This window comes from Chaetodon trifascialis, chromosome 10 (assembly GCF_039877785.1).
Source record: "Chaetodon trifascialis isolate fChaTrf1 chromosome 10, fChaTrf1.hap1, whole genome shotgun sequence".
Taxonomy (NCBI): Eukaryota; Metazoa; Chordata; class Actinopteri; order Chaetodontiformes; family Chaetodontidae; genus Chaetodon; species Chaetodon trifascialis.
Genome location: NC_092065.1, coordinates 22758434 through 22777801, shown reverse-complemented (window position 1 = coordinate 22777801; position 19368 = coordinate 22758434). Strand labels below are relative to the sequence as shown.

At 40.8% G+C, this 19368-nt stretch overlaps 1 protein-coding gene across 1 annotated transcript in view; it reads left to right on the top strand.

Annotated features, from left to right (window-relative positions):
- nrn1la (neuritin 1-like a) overlaps window positions 1–19368 on the top strand; it is a 95868-nt gene that overhangs the window by 57285 nt on the left and 19215 nt on the right. Inside the window, exon 2 of the mRNA XM_070972157.1 lies at window positions 1359–1503. Within this exon, the coding sequence (XP_070828258.1) occupies window positions 1359–1503 (145 nt within the window). The remainder of the gene's footprint in view (window positions 1–1358; window positions 1504–19368) is intronic.

The window sequence follows — 19368 nt, the reverse complement described above, 5'->3', positions numbered from 1 at the left end:
TTCTGTACAAGCACATGTAGAGCTTAGAGGCACATTTACATTTTGTTGTTGTCGTGTGCTAAAGCTGCAATAATCAATACTTTTATATGTACAATGGATCAAATGGCGCATGTATAATGTGAAAGGGGTTGCATGTAGTAACAAACCTCTCATCTGGCAGATGGACGACATTAATGACTACCTGATGAACAAGGGCAGTGGCGTTGCTAGGGTCTCTTGGGGTTCCAAGCAAGAAATCCCTGGGGCCCCCACCCCACCAGTACACACCGCAAAAATTTGGTTTTTGCACACATAAATGCACAATTTCTGGGACATTTGAGACAAATACTGAAAAATAGATTAGCGGTTCTCAAAGTGAGGTCCAGTAAGTGGCCGGGGGGCTCCAAGCAACTGCCTGGCTTGCCTGCCCACAAGCCCCGCCCCTGAATATAGGTAGGCAGTTAGCAGCTAAAGAAACAGATATTTCTCTCATTGGTGGAGACCAAACCAGAGCCAAAAGGAGAGAGAATGTTAGACTTACATTCATCACGTGGACACAAGCATAACTCCAAATGAACGATAATGTTACTGCGTGTCTGCTGGGCGTGTTAATAAGCAACTGTTTGCTGACACGTTCCCCATAAGAACTTTATGAAGTGCTAATCGCTGGCTTTCCACATATATGTATGGCAAAAGCATTAATTCTCAACTTCCTTTGCCAATTTTTCTCTAAATTGGCAAAGGAAATTGAGAATTAATGCTTTTTTGATCCACGTTAGATATGCAATTATTAGTCAAAATTAGTTCATGCAGAAGAAAAAGGTGCAACAAAGTAATTAAGTAATTATAGCTTCTTCGTCCAGTTTGTCCTCTGTATTCACTTAGTATGCTCTTTTCTACTGTTTAGACTGAAATGTCTCGTTTGGTTCTTGGCTGCATTCAAACATGATTATGTGCATCGTTGTTCTGAACAGAATGTGATCACTGAGGATAAATATGTGTTGATAAATACTTCAAAAAGCTTACACCTGTCTCATATTTGATGTGAGCAATCGATCAGCAGCGGCCTTTAAACACTGAATGAGTGAGAGGGGAAAGGATTACAGACGGACCCACAGCTGTCTGGACCTTTGTGTGCACATGATGGATAATACTCAACCTCTCAGTCCATCACTAAAACCACAAGCTGCTAAGACATTAGTGTCACTCACAGCACAGACCCTCTTTTTATCTGCATGTGTTTTGTTCAACAGCTGCAGCCGCTAGAAATACGATTATCGTCAAATGCTGCTTTGACATTTGTGATGTCTCACTTCATGTTACACAGCAGTCAGTTCATCTCTTCTCTGTGTATGTGTGGTGTTGTGTGTGTTCTCCAGTGCTGAGCCCATGCCCTGTTGCTGCAGCCAGAAGGTGTCACTCCATCTATAAGGGTTTTGCTCAGTGTCTGATGGCTTTGGGAGACAGTCTGACGGATAACGCCCGCAAGGATGAAGACACACACGAGATACACTCTATCTGCAGGTCAGTGCGTATTCACACACATCGACACTCTCTGAAAAAACTCCAAAGCACTGAGTCAGTTAAAAAGGAAGTCTGCCGAATATCAGTATTCAAATATGCATTTCTAAAACCCACAGGGCAGTTAGGTCAGTATTAGTGAGTATTCTCTCTCAGCAAAGAGGGTTTGGAAAACAAAAACTGAAGCTCTCTGGGGAAAGAAGTAGACCTTCTCTGAGCTGGAACTGAGTATGCAAGGGTTTTGGAAAGAAAAGTGTAGACAAGCATTTTACAATTCCACAAAGTCAATCATTCTGCTATCTGATATCAATAGGGCACGTCCTGGCTGTACATCTGTACAATACCACAGATCGAAGTCTTGGCTCTCTAATCCCTCACTCCCTAATCCCTCACAGTTCAAATGTAACAAGAATAATATTTGCTAAATAATTGTATGACTGTTGTAAAGGAGAATGTGCTTTGGTTGTATGTAATGTGTGCAATCATGGACGGGGACCCTAAAGGTTTACATATACTACATGCTTTAAATTAGACTCTCCTGTGTTAATACCTACAGCAGGGGTGCAGAACCTTTTTCCTATCACAGGCCATTCCAGTTTTTGGATCATCCTTCGAGGGCCATAACTAGTGGTGCTATAACTGAACACATGCATCACGCTAACCTCTGCGATGGCTGGAACTGCTTCTCTTTGGTGAGGCATCTGATGTCAGATGGCAGTCATGATAATGATGATACTCTCAGTTGGTTTTCCAGGTTTTGGGTCAGTCAGACTTCAGCAAGAGTCAGGTCTCAGTAGCAGGTTGTTGCTTTGCGGCTCAATGATTTCATGTTGTAGGTTGTCAAGCACATCAGCTGGTTCTACATGTAACAGTGAGCAAATATGTTCCTTTTGTTTACTTTTCATGTCTTGAAAATCTCTCCAAATGCCTGAGAGTTCTCACACTCAGCAGCGTATTCAGCTGTCACAGCAGCTTTTGTTCTTGCAGAGGAGGAAACTGCTCAGTGTTTCCTCTTTCTAGTTGCCACAGCTTTAATTTCACTTCAAATGATTTTACATCTGAAGCAGAGAGCTGAAGAAGCTGCTGAAGCTTTAGGTTCATCTCTGAGAGCTTCTTGGACAAGAAGACAAACAGGCACTTTGGAGCACTTTTACTTTGTCTGCTGCCATCAGCTCCACAGCAGCAACAAGGCTCTGCTTCACAACTTCGCCTTCTGAGTGAGGTTTCAGCTTCTTGGCTATGAGCGCGCCCACCTCAAAGCTTGCCCACAATGACACTGTCAGAATGTGGTCTTAAGGAAGCTGCTTGTTGGCATCCAAAATCCACTGAAGAGCATTAACTTTATCCAAGGACATTTATCCCTGGAGCTCATCCGGTTTAGCATGTTTGTAGTTGTAATGATGCTTGAGATTAGACTTCTTCAGCACAAACACACCAGTTTGTCATTTACTGTACTTTGACAACAAAAACCAAAAAAAATTGTCTATTTCTGTTGGAAAGAGCAACCGGCATCAATCTATGTTTTGTTGACAGGCACCATGATGCCGTGTGTGTTGTGTCTGCTATTTTCTGTTATTATATATTTTATTGCTGTAAAAAAGTAATTGATTATTTGTATTTGGCAGGCTGGAGGCCAGAGGTTCCCTGACCCTGTCCAACATAAACAAGAGAACTGTGCTGAGAGGGTTAACTGACTGTATATAGGTACTACTGAAACATTTGACATGGACGTGTAATTCTGTACAGTGGACTCTGTACTGAAGATAGAGTTGCAGTTAGATTTGTTCTGGTTCTTGTTTTTGCTATTTCTTCCTCCATTGTTGCGAAATAAACTTTCATTTGCCATTGAGAATTCCTCCCGTGATGTGTCTTTAACAAGCACACATCACAGGATCTCTGTGATCAAATAAAAAATGACTTCACTGGGAAGAATTATATGAAAGGGATATTGCGTCTTCATTTAGACAAACAGTAATATTACAGTGATTTATGCCGCATGTCCGCTGGATTACCACTACTCTACTAGATGTCAGCTGAAGCTGAAGGAGATACCACTTACAACATGTTTACTTTGTTCAGTGTGTCCTTTGTTTTATACGCTGGTTTCACTTTGTTTATTTGTTTATCTATATAGCATTTTTCCAAGCCGTAGTTTCGAAGTGCTTCACAGTTCATAATAACGATGCATTCATACACAGCTTGAAAACAGCAAGTAAGAATACAATTTATAAAATGGAAGCAGATTCTCAACAATAAAAATAAAATGACAAACAAAACAGAAATTCAAAGACAAACTAAATTCAGACATTTTTCACAATGTAGTACAAACTCAGCTGACATGTTCTTACTGGGCTAGTTTTCTGCTATAAATACTTCTTTATATACCCAGTTATACTGTATCTTAATTTTATTATTATAATATTATATGATATGTATTATACATTGTAATACATATTATATAACTAGATATTTAGTTATACTTAGTTATATTTTTAGCAATTGCTATTATTCTATGTTTATATACTTAGTGATATTTTAAGAATTTTATACGCTTAGTTAGACTCTTTGAAAACATTCTTTTTCTCTTAGTTTTTCATTCTCATCCTTATTCTTCTTTGTTATATATATTTTGTGGTTGTCTTTATGTTTAAATTGCTACTGCAGCAGAATAATTTCCTGAACTGGGATCAATAAAGTAAGAAGTTTAAATCTAAGTCTAGAGGAAATTATGAGAGAAAGTTAATAAAAGCTCCTCATGGCTTCTTGTTTGAGCAACCGTAAACAATGCAAAACAAAGCCATTTTGAGTGTTTGTTATAGTGCTTCCTATGCAAGAACATCACTTCTCTCCATCTGCAGTTCACGCCACAGCAAAAGAGTGACATGACATCATCTGCAAACAATAGGTAGGCATTTCTGAATCAAAACTCAAGACTGAACTAATCTCTAAATGTGATGGTCAAAATTCAGATTTTAATTAAACACATGGTTTTATATTCCCTGCTCGATGCCCAAGATGTGGACTAATACTGGGCTGATGAAAAAAATCTGTTTCAATCTGTTTTGTCTGTATTCACCTGCAAAAAACTCTGTGTGGGTGTTTTCTGTGGCAGTGGTGACATTTGAGAGCCATGGCCCTGTAGGCCTATAGCATACAAATGTTGATTCAAAACCTTTTTCCCTCTTCAGTTTACAAAGGAAGAAGGAAGAGCTGCCTGACTCAGATGACTGATTCAACAGGCCCTCTTAGTGGGGCAGGTGGAAGTACAAAAGTTGGCTCGGTTTAATTATTCTGCCAGAAAGGAGGTAAATTTAGCTCAGAACTCGCTGTCTTACTCCCTGTCTGCTTAAGCCAATATCCTGCTGATCATCACATGCTGTGGTATTCATTGAGGAAGAGAAGTATACGTCACAGAACAGGACTGGTGGCACATTATTTATGACAGCATCAACAGATAATGTTCCATCTGCAACTTCAATCAAAACAACAATATGAACCATATATTTTAAGAAGTCATTCACTGTCAATAGTTTCATCAAGATCACTGTAAATGAAAGCTCCTTTGTACTTTTTAAAATGATCATAATTAAAAAAAAAATTGTACAGCCACCATCTCATTATCTTCATTTTAGTGTCTTATATAGTAACATAATTGTCATCTTCATGCATCCATACTTAACTTTTACATTTTCAAGTCGAAGATTTTGAAGACGAGCAGAGATTGTTTCATCAAACTTTGTTGTTTCTTTTTTCTCCTCAATTTCTCCCTTCAAACATGTTATGATGAACCCAAAACAATGCTTCCATACTGTCCTTTCTTATCTCCTTACTCAAAACCACCAAATGCATGCTTCCTGTGCTCATTTGCAAGGATAAACTCCTGCCAAATGCTTTCCGTGTTCGCTTCATCTAAACGTCTAAACTTTTCAGGCGACTTTGAAGTGACTGTGAAAACTCTACCACCAACATCAGGACTCTAGTCACAAACTGTCTGTGACTCACAGCGTGAAAGTGGGTCCATTTGATTACTATCCCCGCGCTGTCACCTCAGCTGGGTGGAGTTTGTCATCAAATTAATGTAAAATAAGCACATCGGTGACCTGGCTGTATACGCCAGAGCAGTAGACTAATCAAGCAAACCCAACGTAATAGCGGATGCTACAGAGCTGCCGCAGTGTTTCTCTGGATGACAAAAAAATAGACGGAAAACAGGACTGTGTGAAGGTGGGAGCACGGCAAGTCAACTTTATTTGTACAGTTCAGGTTTACAGAGTAAGTAACAGATACAAATGATAAAAGACTTAAGGCTGAATGTAAAAGCTGAGCTGAAAAGATAGGCTTTTAGCCATTCCAGGGTATGACAGGCAGTGGAAGATAGGAAAGTTTTCAGCTTTGACCTTAAAGTGGTCCGTATCTGGGCTTGACTGACATCATCTGGGAGGTTATTCCAGGTCTGTGCTGCATAATAACAAAACGCTGCTTCACCATGTTTTGTTCTAACTCTTGGGACGGCCAGAAGGCCACCCCAAGGTGTCCAAAGGGTCCTAGAAGGTTCATACAGCACAAGCATGTCAGAGATGTATTTGGGTCCAGAGCCGATTTGTAAACAAGCAGCAAGATTTTAAAATCAATTCTCTGGGCGCCTGGTGGCCTGTGCCAGGATTTCAGAGCTGCTGTAATGTGGTTGTATTTACTCCTTTTTGTCAGGTCCTTGGCAGCAGCTTTCTGAATGGGTAGGTTATAATCAAGTAAGTAATCAGAATAAATTAGAAGTCATAACTTGGTTTCAAAAAGTTTTTAAAGCCCTGTGAACATACCATTGCAGTAATTCAGTCTATTAGAAATGAAGGCATGGATAAGCCCTACTAGGTCCTGTTTGGACAATATTCCTCTGACAATATTTTTGAATGGTAGTAAGGTGGAAGTTACAGATTTGATGTAGCTATTGGGAATCATGGAGCGTTCTGGGCCAGCTCTACCATATTTTGGAGGATAGCATAGTAGCTGCCATTATCTGCTATACTTGCTATGCTTATAAATGTATAACCAACACACACATGCTCTCTTTCACACACAATTGTTTTGTTAATACTGCATGTTGATAGAGGGAATGGGAAACATGGACCATTCTGGGGCATCTTGACTGGCAGGCATTATCTGTCTCTGTCACCAGCCATTCATGTGGCATCTGTCAATCGTTCATCAGCAGAAATGTATTAAGTATGCACAAAAATCAAATGTCCATGTGAAGAGAAGCTCTCGACAGAGTAACAGGAGTTATATATTACACAGCTGAAGGTAATGATACTTATTTAATGACAGGGTTAGGGTTAGCTATTGTTATGCTAACTTAATGCTAACAAAACATCAGCTAATCATGCGTAACTAATTTACCGTTATGTAGCAAAATAAAGCAACATTAGCCAACCTTTGTTTGTGACTGTATAGTGCAATCTTTCATGTTTTGAACCTTAATCAATGTGAAGTGTGTTTTCTGTTAGTTCAGCACTTCTTCTATACACACAGTAAACAGATGTTAGCACTCTCAGTGTTACAAATGTGCCAAGATCCTCAGTAACTATTATTTTTTTGCATCCTCTGACTGTGTGACACGTAACATGTTGTAGCCTCTATACAGTAACTAGTAACATGTCTATTGTTCACTACCTACCTAAATATCCTCCAATTATCTTAAACTGAGAAAATGTTAAAGTTGTACTCACACATTTACTGTGTCCAAAGGTCCTGCACTCACAGCGCCTCAGCAGGATCGAATTTGTTTTTGGTTGTTGGTCGTGTGATTGGCTGTTGCAGCCCACCATACAACGGTGTTGACCAACCATGTTGCAAGTGAAGTTTCACAGAGTTACATCAGGTCGAATGCGTTGAGATGCTGTTGACGACATCACATTCCCATTCCCTTCTGAAATTTCAATCTAGAGTCTAGACCACAAACGTTACGTCATTGTTCACGTGACACTGAAGCGACTGTCCATTCTGGTTCCATTTCGTCAGCAAATTTCAAAGCATTGAGCAGCAAAGGTTCCTGTGCAGCGTATGGATTCCGATCTATTTTTATATTAATACTGATGCATATGATTGTGTGCATAGTGAGCGTGTGGTCGAGAGACAGGGAGAGAGAGTGCTGGTGGCTGTGCTCAGAGCAGACCGGTGTTGCCAATCAGAGCAGAGGGAAGGCAGTGAAGTTGTCGAGTGGCAGTAAATGCATCCTGTAGATTACAGTTTCCACACTTCAGCTCCTCAATATCCAATAAATCCTGTGTCTTGCTTCCCCACTGCTGGGTAACAGTAAAGGGAAAGTCTGTGTTACTACAAACCAGAGCAAAGTGTGCTGCTGCAGCCTAAGTTGCTAGGGTAAGATAAGATAAGATAAGATAAGTATATTCTTTATTAACCCCACAGCGGGGAAAATTTGCAGTGTTACAGCAGTTAAGGGTATAGCGTAATAGTAAGAAGCATCCTTTAAAAAAAGCAAGGTATGGTACATAAGTAAACAATAAAATAAGTAAAACAATGTAGATGTAGATAAATACTGTATATTTATTCAGTGCCTTTTTATTGAGCATCAATGTTACTATCAAATGTTAAATAGAATTGAAGTGTAAATAAATGCTTCATGAGGTGCAGCAGATGCGAGCCGTAGCTGGAGGAGGCAGCTGAATAGATTAAAAGGAGACCACATCTAATGTGTGAGACGTCCATGTAGGAAAAAGATGTGTTGACCACATCTTGGAAGGGTTAGTTTGAGGGACAGGAAGTCAAGATGACGGCCAACATTCTGCCTTTCCTTCTTCGCCCCAAAGACAATTATCCCGGTCTTAACTATGTTTAGTTTGAGAAAACCTTGCCGCATCCTGTCGTTGATTTGTTCGATGCAGTGGCACAGAGAAGGGTCCCGTCACCTGGAGTAAGTGATGTGTAGATTTACGTAGGATTTGGCCTGAAGGAAGCATATAGTGCTGTGATGGGGCTGAAATCCTGGCTGAAAGTTATTGAAGCAATAGTTATTGATGAACAACTTTTTCACCAACTTTAGCGAAGAGCAGTGAGTTTGATATAGGTCAGCAGTTATCCGTTACAGATGCATCAAGACCGCTCTTCTTTAGCAGAAACTTAATGACAGGATTTAATGGCAGTTTTCAAAGCCTTTGGAAAAATGTCAGATTAGAGAGAATTGTTAACTACCACTATTAGATCTTTCTCCAGGCGCCTTAAAACTGTTTTAAAGAACCTGGTGGGTAAAACATCAAGGCAACAGGTGGAAGATTTGACACTGATGACAGTGTCTTGTCATCATTGCAATTGAATTGTGTCATATTCACTAAGTTACTTCTGGACAGCTGCAGGGATGAGTTAACATCACGTCTGATGCCATGAATTTTGTCATTAGAAAGAATCAAAATCTCAATTTTTGATGGTGGAAACAAGTTCGAGTAGTAACTAGGAGGGATTTTGGAACTGGAGGGGTAGTTAGCCAGTCAGCGATACCAAATAAGATATATGAATTGTTACAGGTGTTGTTGGTGATCTCAGAGAAAAATGTTTCCATAGCACCTTTCAAGTTCAGACCGTTAATATGTAATTTTTCTGTATAGAGTTCAAAGTGAATCTGGAGGTTTGATCTACCTTGATGTGTCTAATATCTATCTGCTGGCTCTGCTTTCTGGCACTTCTTTGGGCCCTTACGGCCACGGTGCCTTTTGCTTATTAGCAATCCATTAAACTGTAGCAGGAGTAATGACATCACTTACATTCAATATTTTAGATCTGAAAGTATTCAGTAGATCAACATTATTTGAAGATGGGGCAGTTTCGGATTCCATTTCGGCTTCCATAAAAGCGCTCTGGTACTCCCATTGATAGCTCTTTTTTTTTAGCAGGTTCAGATCTAATGCAAATTTTTGGTGTAATTTGTTACTGACATTATTTATGTGTACATTAATGACCATGCAGTTATTTAAAAGGAAAGAATCGTGGGGAACATTTTGACAGCCACTATATATATGAATATAAAATCAAGCTGGTAAGAGGTTATAAAATCAAAGCGACTTGGTTCACAGGGACCTAATATTAAATAGGGATAGTTTTAGGCTGGTTGAAGCAGGGCCTGACATGCTTGCCTTACATGGAATGCGAATCAGATTTGTAGGATTGGAAGATTTCACTGTGACCTGCTAATGTAATCTTTGCCTTGGCACGGTGGATAATGCATCTGGGAAGGTTATAGGATACAGATACGGATTGGTATGTGACATAATGTAAATTGGACAAGTTAAGAGCTTTGCATGAATAACCTTTAGTTATTCAGATTAATGGTCATTCTCGTGTTCCCCCCCCCCCCCCCCAGTGAGTGTTACATTAAGGATTTTAGCTCATGTTATTTCCACACCTGCTTTGTTTTCCGCGGTTCATTAGTGTCTGTCCTGCATTATGTGAAGGAAGACTTCTACATAGTGTCTCCCCTCATGAGTCATGACATGATGTAACATAAGGAGTCACGATGTTATGTAGGCTGTGCTCACATCACACATACAACCATCCATCCACTATCTATACCGCCTATCCCTTTCGGGGTTGCGGGGGGCTGGAGCCTATCCCAGCTACAATGGGCGAGAGGCGGGGTACACCCTGAACCGGTCGCCAGCCGATTGAACAAAGAACAAACAAACATTCACACTCACACTCACACCTACGGACAATTTAGAGTCATCAATTAATGGCTCATTAATTAAATTAATGAGCATGTTTTTGGTCTGTGGGAGGAAGCTGGAGTACCTGGAGAGAACCCATGCATGCACGGGAAGAACATGCAAACTTCACACAGAAAGGCCCCACCTGACCCGGGGATTGAACCGGCAACCTTCTTGCTGTGAGGCACGCACACTACCTGCTGCGCCACCGTGCAGCCCACACATACAACCCTCCTTCTAAAAAGGTTTGGACACTGTAAAACAGAATCAATCATTTGCAAACAAATTGTGTTAAACATCAGTTTTCCGAAGTGTTTCTGAGCCCATGTATTAACATCCTTCATACAATCATGTGTTCACAAAGCGCTGAACCTCTCTCCATCCTCGCTTGTGAACGACTGAGCCTTTCCAGGATGCCCCTTTCACACCCAATCATGATACTATCACCTGTTACCAATCAACCTGTTTACCTGTGGAATGATCCAAACAGGTGTTTTTGGAGCGTTCCACATCTTTCCCAGCCTTTAGTTGCTCCTGAACCAACTTGTTTGAAACATGTTGCTGGCATCAAGTTCAGAATAAGAATAAGCATCAATGAAGTTGATGAGCTTAAACATTCAATTTTTTACTGTTAAAATTATATTTCACACAGCATCCCAACTTGTGACAACTGGTGACTGTTATTAATGTATACTCAAAGATCCTGAACCAATCAAATCACCAGTAAATCAAATGCCTTCAGGAGAACATATAGTGAATGAAGTAACTGCAGAAAAATGAATAAAATGTCTGGTAATTTCTTTGCTGGTGACAGTTTTGACCAAATAAGCATACAAGTTAAAACAAACAGGAAGGAGGAAGAATGAATTTTAATTCTGGTTTGATTTTAACACTTACTCCCTAACAGCGCTGCCTCTTCTCTTCTCTTCTCTTCTCTTCTCTTCTCTTCTCTTCTCTTCTCTTCTCTTCTCTTCTCTTCTCTTCTCTTCTCTTCTCTTTTCTCCCAGCATATCTTCACTCTGCAGCTCTCTTTTTAGCCTCCCATTGTTTTAGCTGGAGGCCTGATGGCTCTGATTAAAGATGCAGAGCATCTCTCTTCTCCACCTTTTCTTTCTCTCACCACTCGATTTCTCCATATCCTGTATCTATCCATCATTTTTCCTTCTCTCTCTGTCATCATCTCACCACTCTATTTATACATACCTCTATCATCCATCTTCCTGAGAAGTCGTATCCTCTTGACCAGGGAAAGGAAGCATAATGTGTGATGGCTCTTAGAATAGGATCGCTGATCTTACAGCGATGTCTCTGTTGAGTGATTTTGGTACAGGGCCAAAACGAACTCCTGGAGTGGACATAACCATCACAGCACACTGTACACAGATTCTGGGACCGACAGAGGTCAAAGTAGACATCACACTGCTGTACTGCAGAGCTGACAGTTTAAGGATTTATTTAATGCAACACAACAGGAATTGTGGCCAGCGCTCTTTTCTCACTACATTATGAATGAGGCTTTTTCAAACTGAAGAGCATGATCAGCCAGTGACACCAAACATGCTATATATAAAACACAGTTAGCTCCAGGGAATCCAGTGAGGGCTTTTCTTTTGTTCAAAACACATTTCTATTGAGATGCGTGTGTGCATGTGCTACAGTCTCTTGCAGGATAAGTCGTCTCACTGATATCTTGGCCCAAGCTTTACTGCACCTTCTCATTCTATCCTCCTTTCCTTTCCTACGTCCTTCCCTCCTTTCTGAACCATGCTGGCGGCACTTGAGATGGAGTGTCAGTCAGTCAGTCAGTCAGTCAGTCAGTCAGTCCACATCTGCTGTCCAGACTGAAATTTCCCCCAAAATTACAGGATGGATTACAATGAATCCAAATGTCCTTATGAGTTTTTATCGCGTTAATTTACTCAACTAAAAGTGGATGTTTTAGTCTTATCTCAGTCAAAGAAAACTCGAACTTTTTTAGTCTTTTTTCAGTCAATGAAACTGTTGACATTTTAGTTTTCTTAGTCATCACATTATATTGAGCTTTTCAGTGATTTAGGGTGCTTTTCATTACATAAATTGGTCTCCTCGTCTCCTCCACTCGCTTCCTCTCCTCGCGTCTTAGCTCCGCCCGGCGAGGACATGAAAGAGGGACGCGAGGAAGGGACGTGAGGACGGGGGAAATGAAACTCGCTCCACAGCGTCAGTCCGAAGCGACGTCAATTACTGATGATGTTTGCACAGCTGTAAATGCTGTAAAACGTGATATTATGGTCAGATCTGCAGTCAGACTGTTCTACTCCTGATTGCTATTGATGAGGTTTCAATTATATGCCGTTAGAGGCATAACAGAGGACGGCTGTGCGTAGATTAAACCAACAGCCTTGTAGCCTTGCTTTAAAAAACCGTAAATATATACCAAGAATTTTCATTAATTTCTTGGCGACAGATACAATTGTTAAAATGACACAGTTGAAACAAGAATCAAGATTACGTTTGTGAAGACCTGCTCCCGCCATGATTCAAACGTGTGCCACATACGACACGCCCTTTAAATAATAAAAGACTTTGGCGTAGGCTACACCGGTGTATCCTCACTCTGATCTCCTTCAGAAGCCTCCTCTCTCCTCGCTCCTTGTCTCCTTCAGGTGCATTTAAGCAATTGGAAGATCCTTCATCATGGCGGAGGGGAAACGACTTCCGGGTCGACGAAGGAGAGAGGAGACGAGGAGGCACAATTAAATGTAATGAAAAGCACCCTTAGTCAAAACCAGTAACTTTCTGTCATCGTAGTCAAACTTATTTCACGTAAGATTTGAGCTTATCCGATAAAAACAAAAACAGAATGATTAAGAGTTCAGCTTTGCAGAAAGTTTCTGTTCTCACTGATATATTTGGCGACATGTTCAAGTCACCAAATATATCAGTTAGTGAGTCAGCTGCTCAGGTGTTTGGTTCATACTAGGCTGGTGTTGTTGATTGTAAGGTGTTGGGCTTTTAGCTAGTTAGCTCACTAGTTTCAGACTGAATCTCCTCCTGCTGTTTTAAATAAACCTGCAGTGTAACTGAAACATCAGCGTTTTCCCATATTTTCCCCGCTACAGTTTCATGTCAGCATCCCCTCCTTATAATCAACACTTGCACATCGACTGACTCTCATGCAGGCATGCACACACACACACATACACACACACACACACACACACTGTGCTCACTGTATGTTGCCAGTAGTCCTAATATGGCACATGCAGCACAGAAGAAGTCTTGTCTTTTATAATAGATATTTTTGGGAAGATTTTATTTTTTGAAAGACATTGTAGTCTCGTCTTTTTCCATTAACAATATCGCATATTGATGTAGGAAATGGAAATTCTGAAGGACTCTTAGGCGGCTCCACCATTTTTGGATAGCATATTAGCATACACATGTCTCACATGTCCTTATAAAGAGAAGCTCTCCACAAAGGCAAAGAAGTGACTTATTACAAAGTTGAAGTTAATGATAGCTAATGATAGGGTTAGGGTTGCCTAATGTGCTAAGTTAATGCGAACAAAACATTAGCTAATTATGCGTAATTAATTTATTGTGATCTAGCAAAATGAAACATTAGCCAACCTTTATGTCTGACTGTACACTGTGACATTTTCAGTAGACAGTATGTTAGCATTTTACCTGCTAATTATCAGCACGTTAGCATTGTAACTGTGAACGTGTTAGCATGTGGAAATTAGCATTTAGTTCAAACCACCACTACTTTGAAAAGAGCGAGCTTGTCCAATCTGTTGTCTGACCTCACTGGAAGGCAAAAGTGTTTATAGCCCGGCCACACTCGAAAGCTGTCACAGAGAGGGAGGATACTGTTTAAATATAGGAATAGCAGTGCACATTTTCAGACAGTCTGTCCAGGAAAGCATTTAAAATCATGCACTCGGTTGCTCACTATTCAAAAGACAGAGACTCAAAATAGAGGTTGAGGGAGAGGGTCAAACCCTGGCTCCTGTCTCAGCTCAGCCCAATCACAACGTGTACTGGATGCGAATGGCGGATTGTCGCTTTCAGAAAGTTACAGACGTTGACAGACACAGACCCCCAATTCCAATGGTAGAAAGGTGTGGGAAGAGGGTCTGAAGGTTTCTGATGGAGCATGCTTACAGTCATTATCCCTGTGACAATGATCGGCATCGGTGTGTGGATTTATGTTCAGGATTCTTTTCAAAAATTTAGAAATGCTGTTTTGATTACAACAAGGGTATCAGAAGGGTTCAAGAGAATTGCCTCACAAGTGGAATAACAACACTGTGTGTGTGTGTGTGTGTGTGTGTGTGTGTGTGTGTGTGTGTGTGTGTGTGTGTGTGTGTGTGTGCCTGTGCGTGCGTGTGTGTCACCATGGCCCTGCAGCCCACCCGTGGTACCACTCCACTGTTGTTTAGTCTATTCTGTTCCTTGAGGTACCAATTAAACTACTAATCCTGCAACCCAGCCACCTAAGTGTGAGTGTTGCCTAATGCAGGGACATAAGCGCTCACACACACACGCACACACACACACGCACACAATCCACGTCGACATACACACTTCTCCCCAAACTACTCTCTATGTCCTCGCCTCACTTCTTCTTTCTCTTATTTTTCTATCTTTCTATTCGTCCCTCTTTGCTTCCCTCTCTCTTTCTTTGCTCTCTCTTTCCCTCCCTCTTATCTTCCTTCACCTCCCTCCATCCCTCAACTCTGTTTTCCTTTTCAGCTCCCTCTTTTCACTGTGGAACATGGTTTTAGCACTTCCATCCGAGCCACTTAATGAGGAGGTAGCACGGCACTCCCCTCTGAAGATCTGCAAGCACATGCGCACTCCAACACGCACATACACACATGCACGCTACAGTGTAGTCTGAATAAGAGGCTATGATTTGCATCTAGGCCAAGGCTGCTCCATTGTCAGAGCGCTCCCAGGAGTTCAGCGCTGCTTTTATTCCTTATATTCACAATAGGTATTATGCAGTTGCAATCATTCACTGTGGATCCAGACTAGGTGAGGTGAAAGGGAATATTTGGAGCTAAACATACAGAGGAATTAGGCACAATAGAATTAAACAGTAAGCTTTTGCTGCAGCTTTAAAAAGAATAGGGGTGGTTTAGATGAAAAATAGTTTCCACTTTACATTAAGGCAACATTATAAAGGGTTTATAGGTTATCACTTGGGAAACTAAAACCACATGTTAAAGCTTTGAATAGTAACATTAAGCTGTTTTAACTTATGAAGCTGTTATAATGACTGTTCTTAAATAAATAATGATGCTTGGGTTTCCAGGTTATGAATTTGCATTTTGTTCGGGGTCCTTCTGTCAGTACGACTCCCCTACATTCACTGTACATCAGATACAATAAGATACACTGCAGTTCAAAGCTGATTTGATAAGAATTTGATATTTCATGTATATTTGATAAATTAGAAAATTACATCTACTGCATGGACAACGGTGAACAGGGACAGTGATGCACTTATGGCCAATCTCCAAGAAGGATAATTTTTCCTCTAAAATGCTGCTGACTGGGTTGTTTGCCTCAGTTCCTGGATCAGCATCATTGCTCTGAATGTCGGAGGACTTCCAGTTAGGGCGACAGCATGTAAAGAAGAGTTTTTTCTCGTGGGAACTACTATTTCAAACGAGTGTTCTTTTAAAGTTACATAAATCAACCCCATGTGTTAGACAAGCAAGTTAAGTAAATAACCTTTCACTGCTAAGAAAAAAACGCCCCAAACAAACCTCAAGAAAGCAACAAGTCTGAGGCGAGGACCTCTGAGGCTAACCCTAATGTTAATGCTTGCCCAGCAGAAGATGAAAACACTATGGCCAATAACAATAACACAGTGGTACAGGCAGTTAAATCTCCAAAACAATGGCAAAAATGGAAGAAAAGGTAACAGCTCAGTCGGCAGAACTCCGAGGCCAGGCTGTCCACATTCAGACGTAATAACAAAATGTGGTGGGACAAGTTAATAAAAGAATCAAGGCAGCCAGCAGCCAAGTATCTGAGCTGGGGGCTGAAGGTAGCAGCCATTCAGACTCAATCACCTCAGTGGAATCAGATGTCGGCAGTACGAAGAAAGATCTGGCCACTGCTAACGTTAAAAAAAATCTCTGGGTCTTGAAAAGCCTCCAACCATCGATAAGGTACACTGACTCTCCAAAGAAAATAGACACAAAATAACCTTCCAACACGGGCACCGAATGTAATTTTCTTCTCCGAAAAAGAGCCCCTGTCGAGGAAGGCCATAGAGATGAAATCAGCAACAACTGCCGATGCTGACCGTATCCAAATCCTGCAGGGCTGAACTCAGGCTGTGAGTAGACAATGGGCAGACATTACTGAGGTGAGGGGCCTACCTTTGGGTTATGAAGGACTTCCCTACCTGAGATACGCACCTCTCAATGAGCTGAAGAATGCACGTGACCCACTCCATGAACAATATGTGTGGGTATATATAGAGCAGATTTTCTTTTCTTTCACTACAACGTGTTCAGATTTGCTTGCATTTCCCATTTGACTTGTTATTCTTGCTGCAGCACTTAAATGCACAAAGAAGACTGGAGAAGAAATGAGGCAAGCTGTACCACAGACAGTGTGGGCGTATGAATATATGGGACATTTCATCTCATTGTACTATGACGTGCTCGGGAATGTTTAATCGTCCATTTGAAATATTTTTGATGTTCTTGTTACGCCTGCACAAAGAAGAGTGGGAAAGCACTGAGGCAAGCTACCCCAAGGACATTATAAGTGTGTGAATACATGGGACATTACAGTATTATTTATTTTGTTGTACTGTAACATGTTCAGGACTGTTGATTTGAAATATGTCTGGTTCTCCTGATGGCAATGCATGCAAAAGAAGAGTGAAAATAGAGTTGAGGGAAGCTACGCTATGAACAAATATGCATGAAAATAAATGGGTCAGGTGTTTGTATTGCTGCATAACATGTTTAAAACAGTTGAAACAGTCATCTTACACTTAGACGAGACACTTAAAGACACAGTGTGAAATGTACGTCAATATATTCAGCATTACCAGATCAATTGAAGAGATAAGAGTTACACTGGGCAGTATTTTTCCTGTATCCCTGTGTGGAGCTCACATGGTTAATGTTGGGAGAAGAGGTCGACTGGAAGAGCAACAGGCAACGTCATGTCATGTTTTTTTCTACTTTTAAGGCTACAACTCTATTACCAGCGCAGTCTTTTCAGAACCACTGGCAACAAGAGAGATCAGGCGGTGGCATCATTTGAGAGGTCGCCTTGATGGCGCTGGAGGATATAGGCAGGGCTGACAACACATTGGTGGGCTGGAATGTAAGGTCATTGAATCATCCGGTTAAATGGAGCAGGGTATTTAATCACCTAAGCAAATTAAAAACTGAAATAGTGTATTTACAGGAAAGTAATTTATTAAGTAAAGACCAATCAAAACTCGTGAGAGGATTTATGTAAGTGTCCCTCTCTGACTTTAAAAGCGAAGGGGGGGGGGCTTTTCTCCTGCACCAAGATGCACAGTTTGGAGAGTCTAACATCACAAGGGAAAAAAGTCACCACATAAACATTCAATGGGAATTGTTTAATAGGCTGGTAATGCTTGCAAATGTGTGTGCCTCCAGTCTTGGCTTTTACCAGACCTGGATTTGCATGATTTAATATTAGGGGATGATTTAAGCTGTGTCTTAGATTCGCTCTTGATTGATGCAGCTCAAAGGTCATCACACGTTGTAAATCTGGATGCTGCACTGGAGCATTTCTTAAAGCCTGTGGAGCAATCGGCCCCTGGAGATTCAAATAATCTACATCCAAACAGTGTCCGTGTTTTTCCCAGTACATCAAACCTCCCCGACAATTGACTACCTTTTAATAGCTCAAAAACTATTTCTAGTACTTTTACATGCTTCCAGAAAATATGCTTCCCTGACACAAATGACACCTTAACCTAAGACTACTTTTAGAACAAAACTTGTTGACTTTATGAACACACATCAACATATTTCTCAAATCTAATGAGTCCCCTGAGATCAGTTATTGCTTGTTATGGGAAATCACGAAAGCGTATGTGAGGGGACGTGACATCCCGTAATGCTGGGGGAAATACCCGGGCTGAAGAGTTGATTGACTGGATTAAAGTGCTTGACCAATTACACTGAGAATGTATACGAGCACTTCGCTCCAGGCAGAGTTTGATTCCCTGACTATAGATAATGTTATAGATCTTCATTTGAAATTATTATGTCATTAATTCTATGAATGTGAGGAGCATGCCTTTAAGCTCTTCAGCTCATATCTGCAGTAACAGGTGGGGATGGTAATACTGTTAGAGACCAAAGGGACATTAACACACAATTTAAGTCTTTCTATGAAAACTTATATACTTAAGGAGTGAGTAACAAAGAATTAGTAGAGGACTTCTTTAGTGAAGTAAAACATGGCCTCCTTGGATGAATCAGACAAGTCTGGTTTAGAAAGACATAGAACTTTAACAGAGATTGATAGTGCAATTAAAAAACTGAAGTCGGGAAAGGCACCAGGCTGTGATCGGTGCCCAGCAGAACTTTTTAAAACATTTGCTCCCAAATTACTGCCATTATCAGCGAAGGTATTTGAAGAGGTCCTGGAGAAAAAGGCTCTTCCTCCACCTACACAGGCTTTTATCGCATTGTTACTCAAAATGAATAAAGATCAGCTGTTTTGTGAATCCCATTGCACGGCTAATCTATTATATTGCGACTATAAAATTTTGACCAAGGTTATGGCTGATCTTATTCAGAAAATTATGTCTGCAACGATACATCAAGATGAGACGGGTTCCATTGTAGGCAGACAATTATCAAAGAAATCTTTGCTGCTTTTCAGGGTTATCTATCAATACAACAATGTGGAGCCAGAGATTATGATTTCCTTAGATGCACAAAAGCATTCGACAGGATTAAATATAAGAACCTGTTCACTGCGCTCAACAAGTTTGGTTTTGGTCGTACTTTCTATTTGTGGTCGTCTGCTTCTCTGCAGCACGAGACAAGGGTGTCCAATGAGCCCTCACGTGTTCCACATCACCATCGAACCCCTAAGATGATGTTAAGAGGGAACTCTGGTGTGGTTAGAGTGCAAATGGGGAACAATT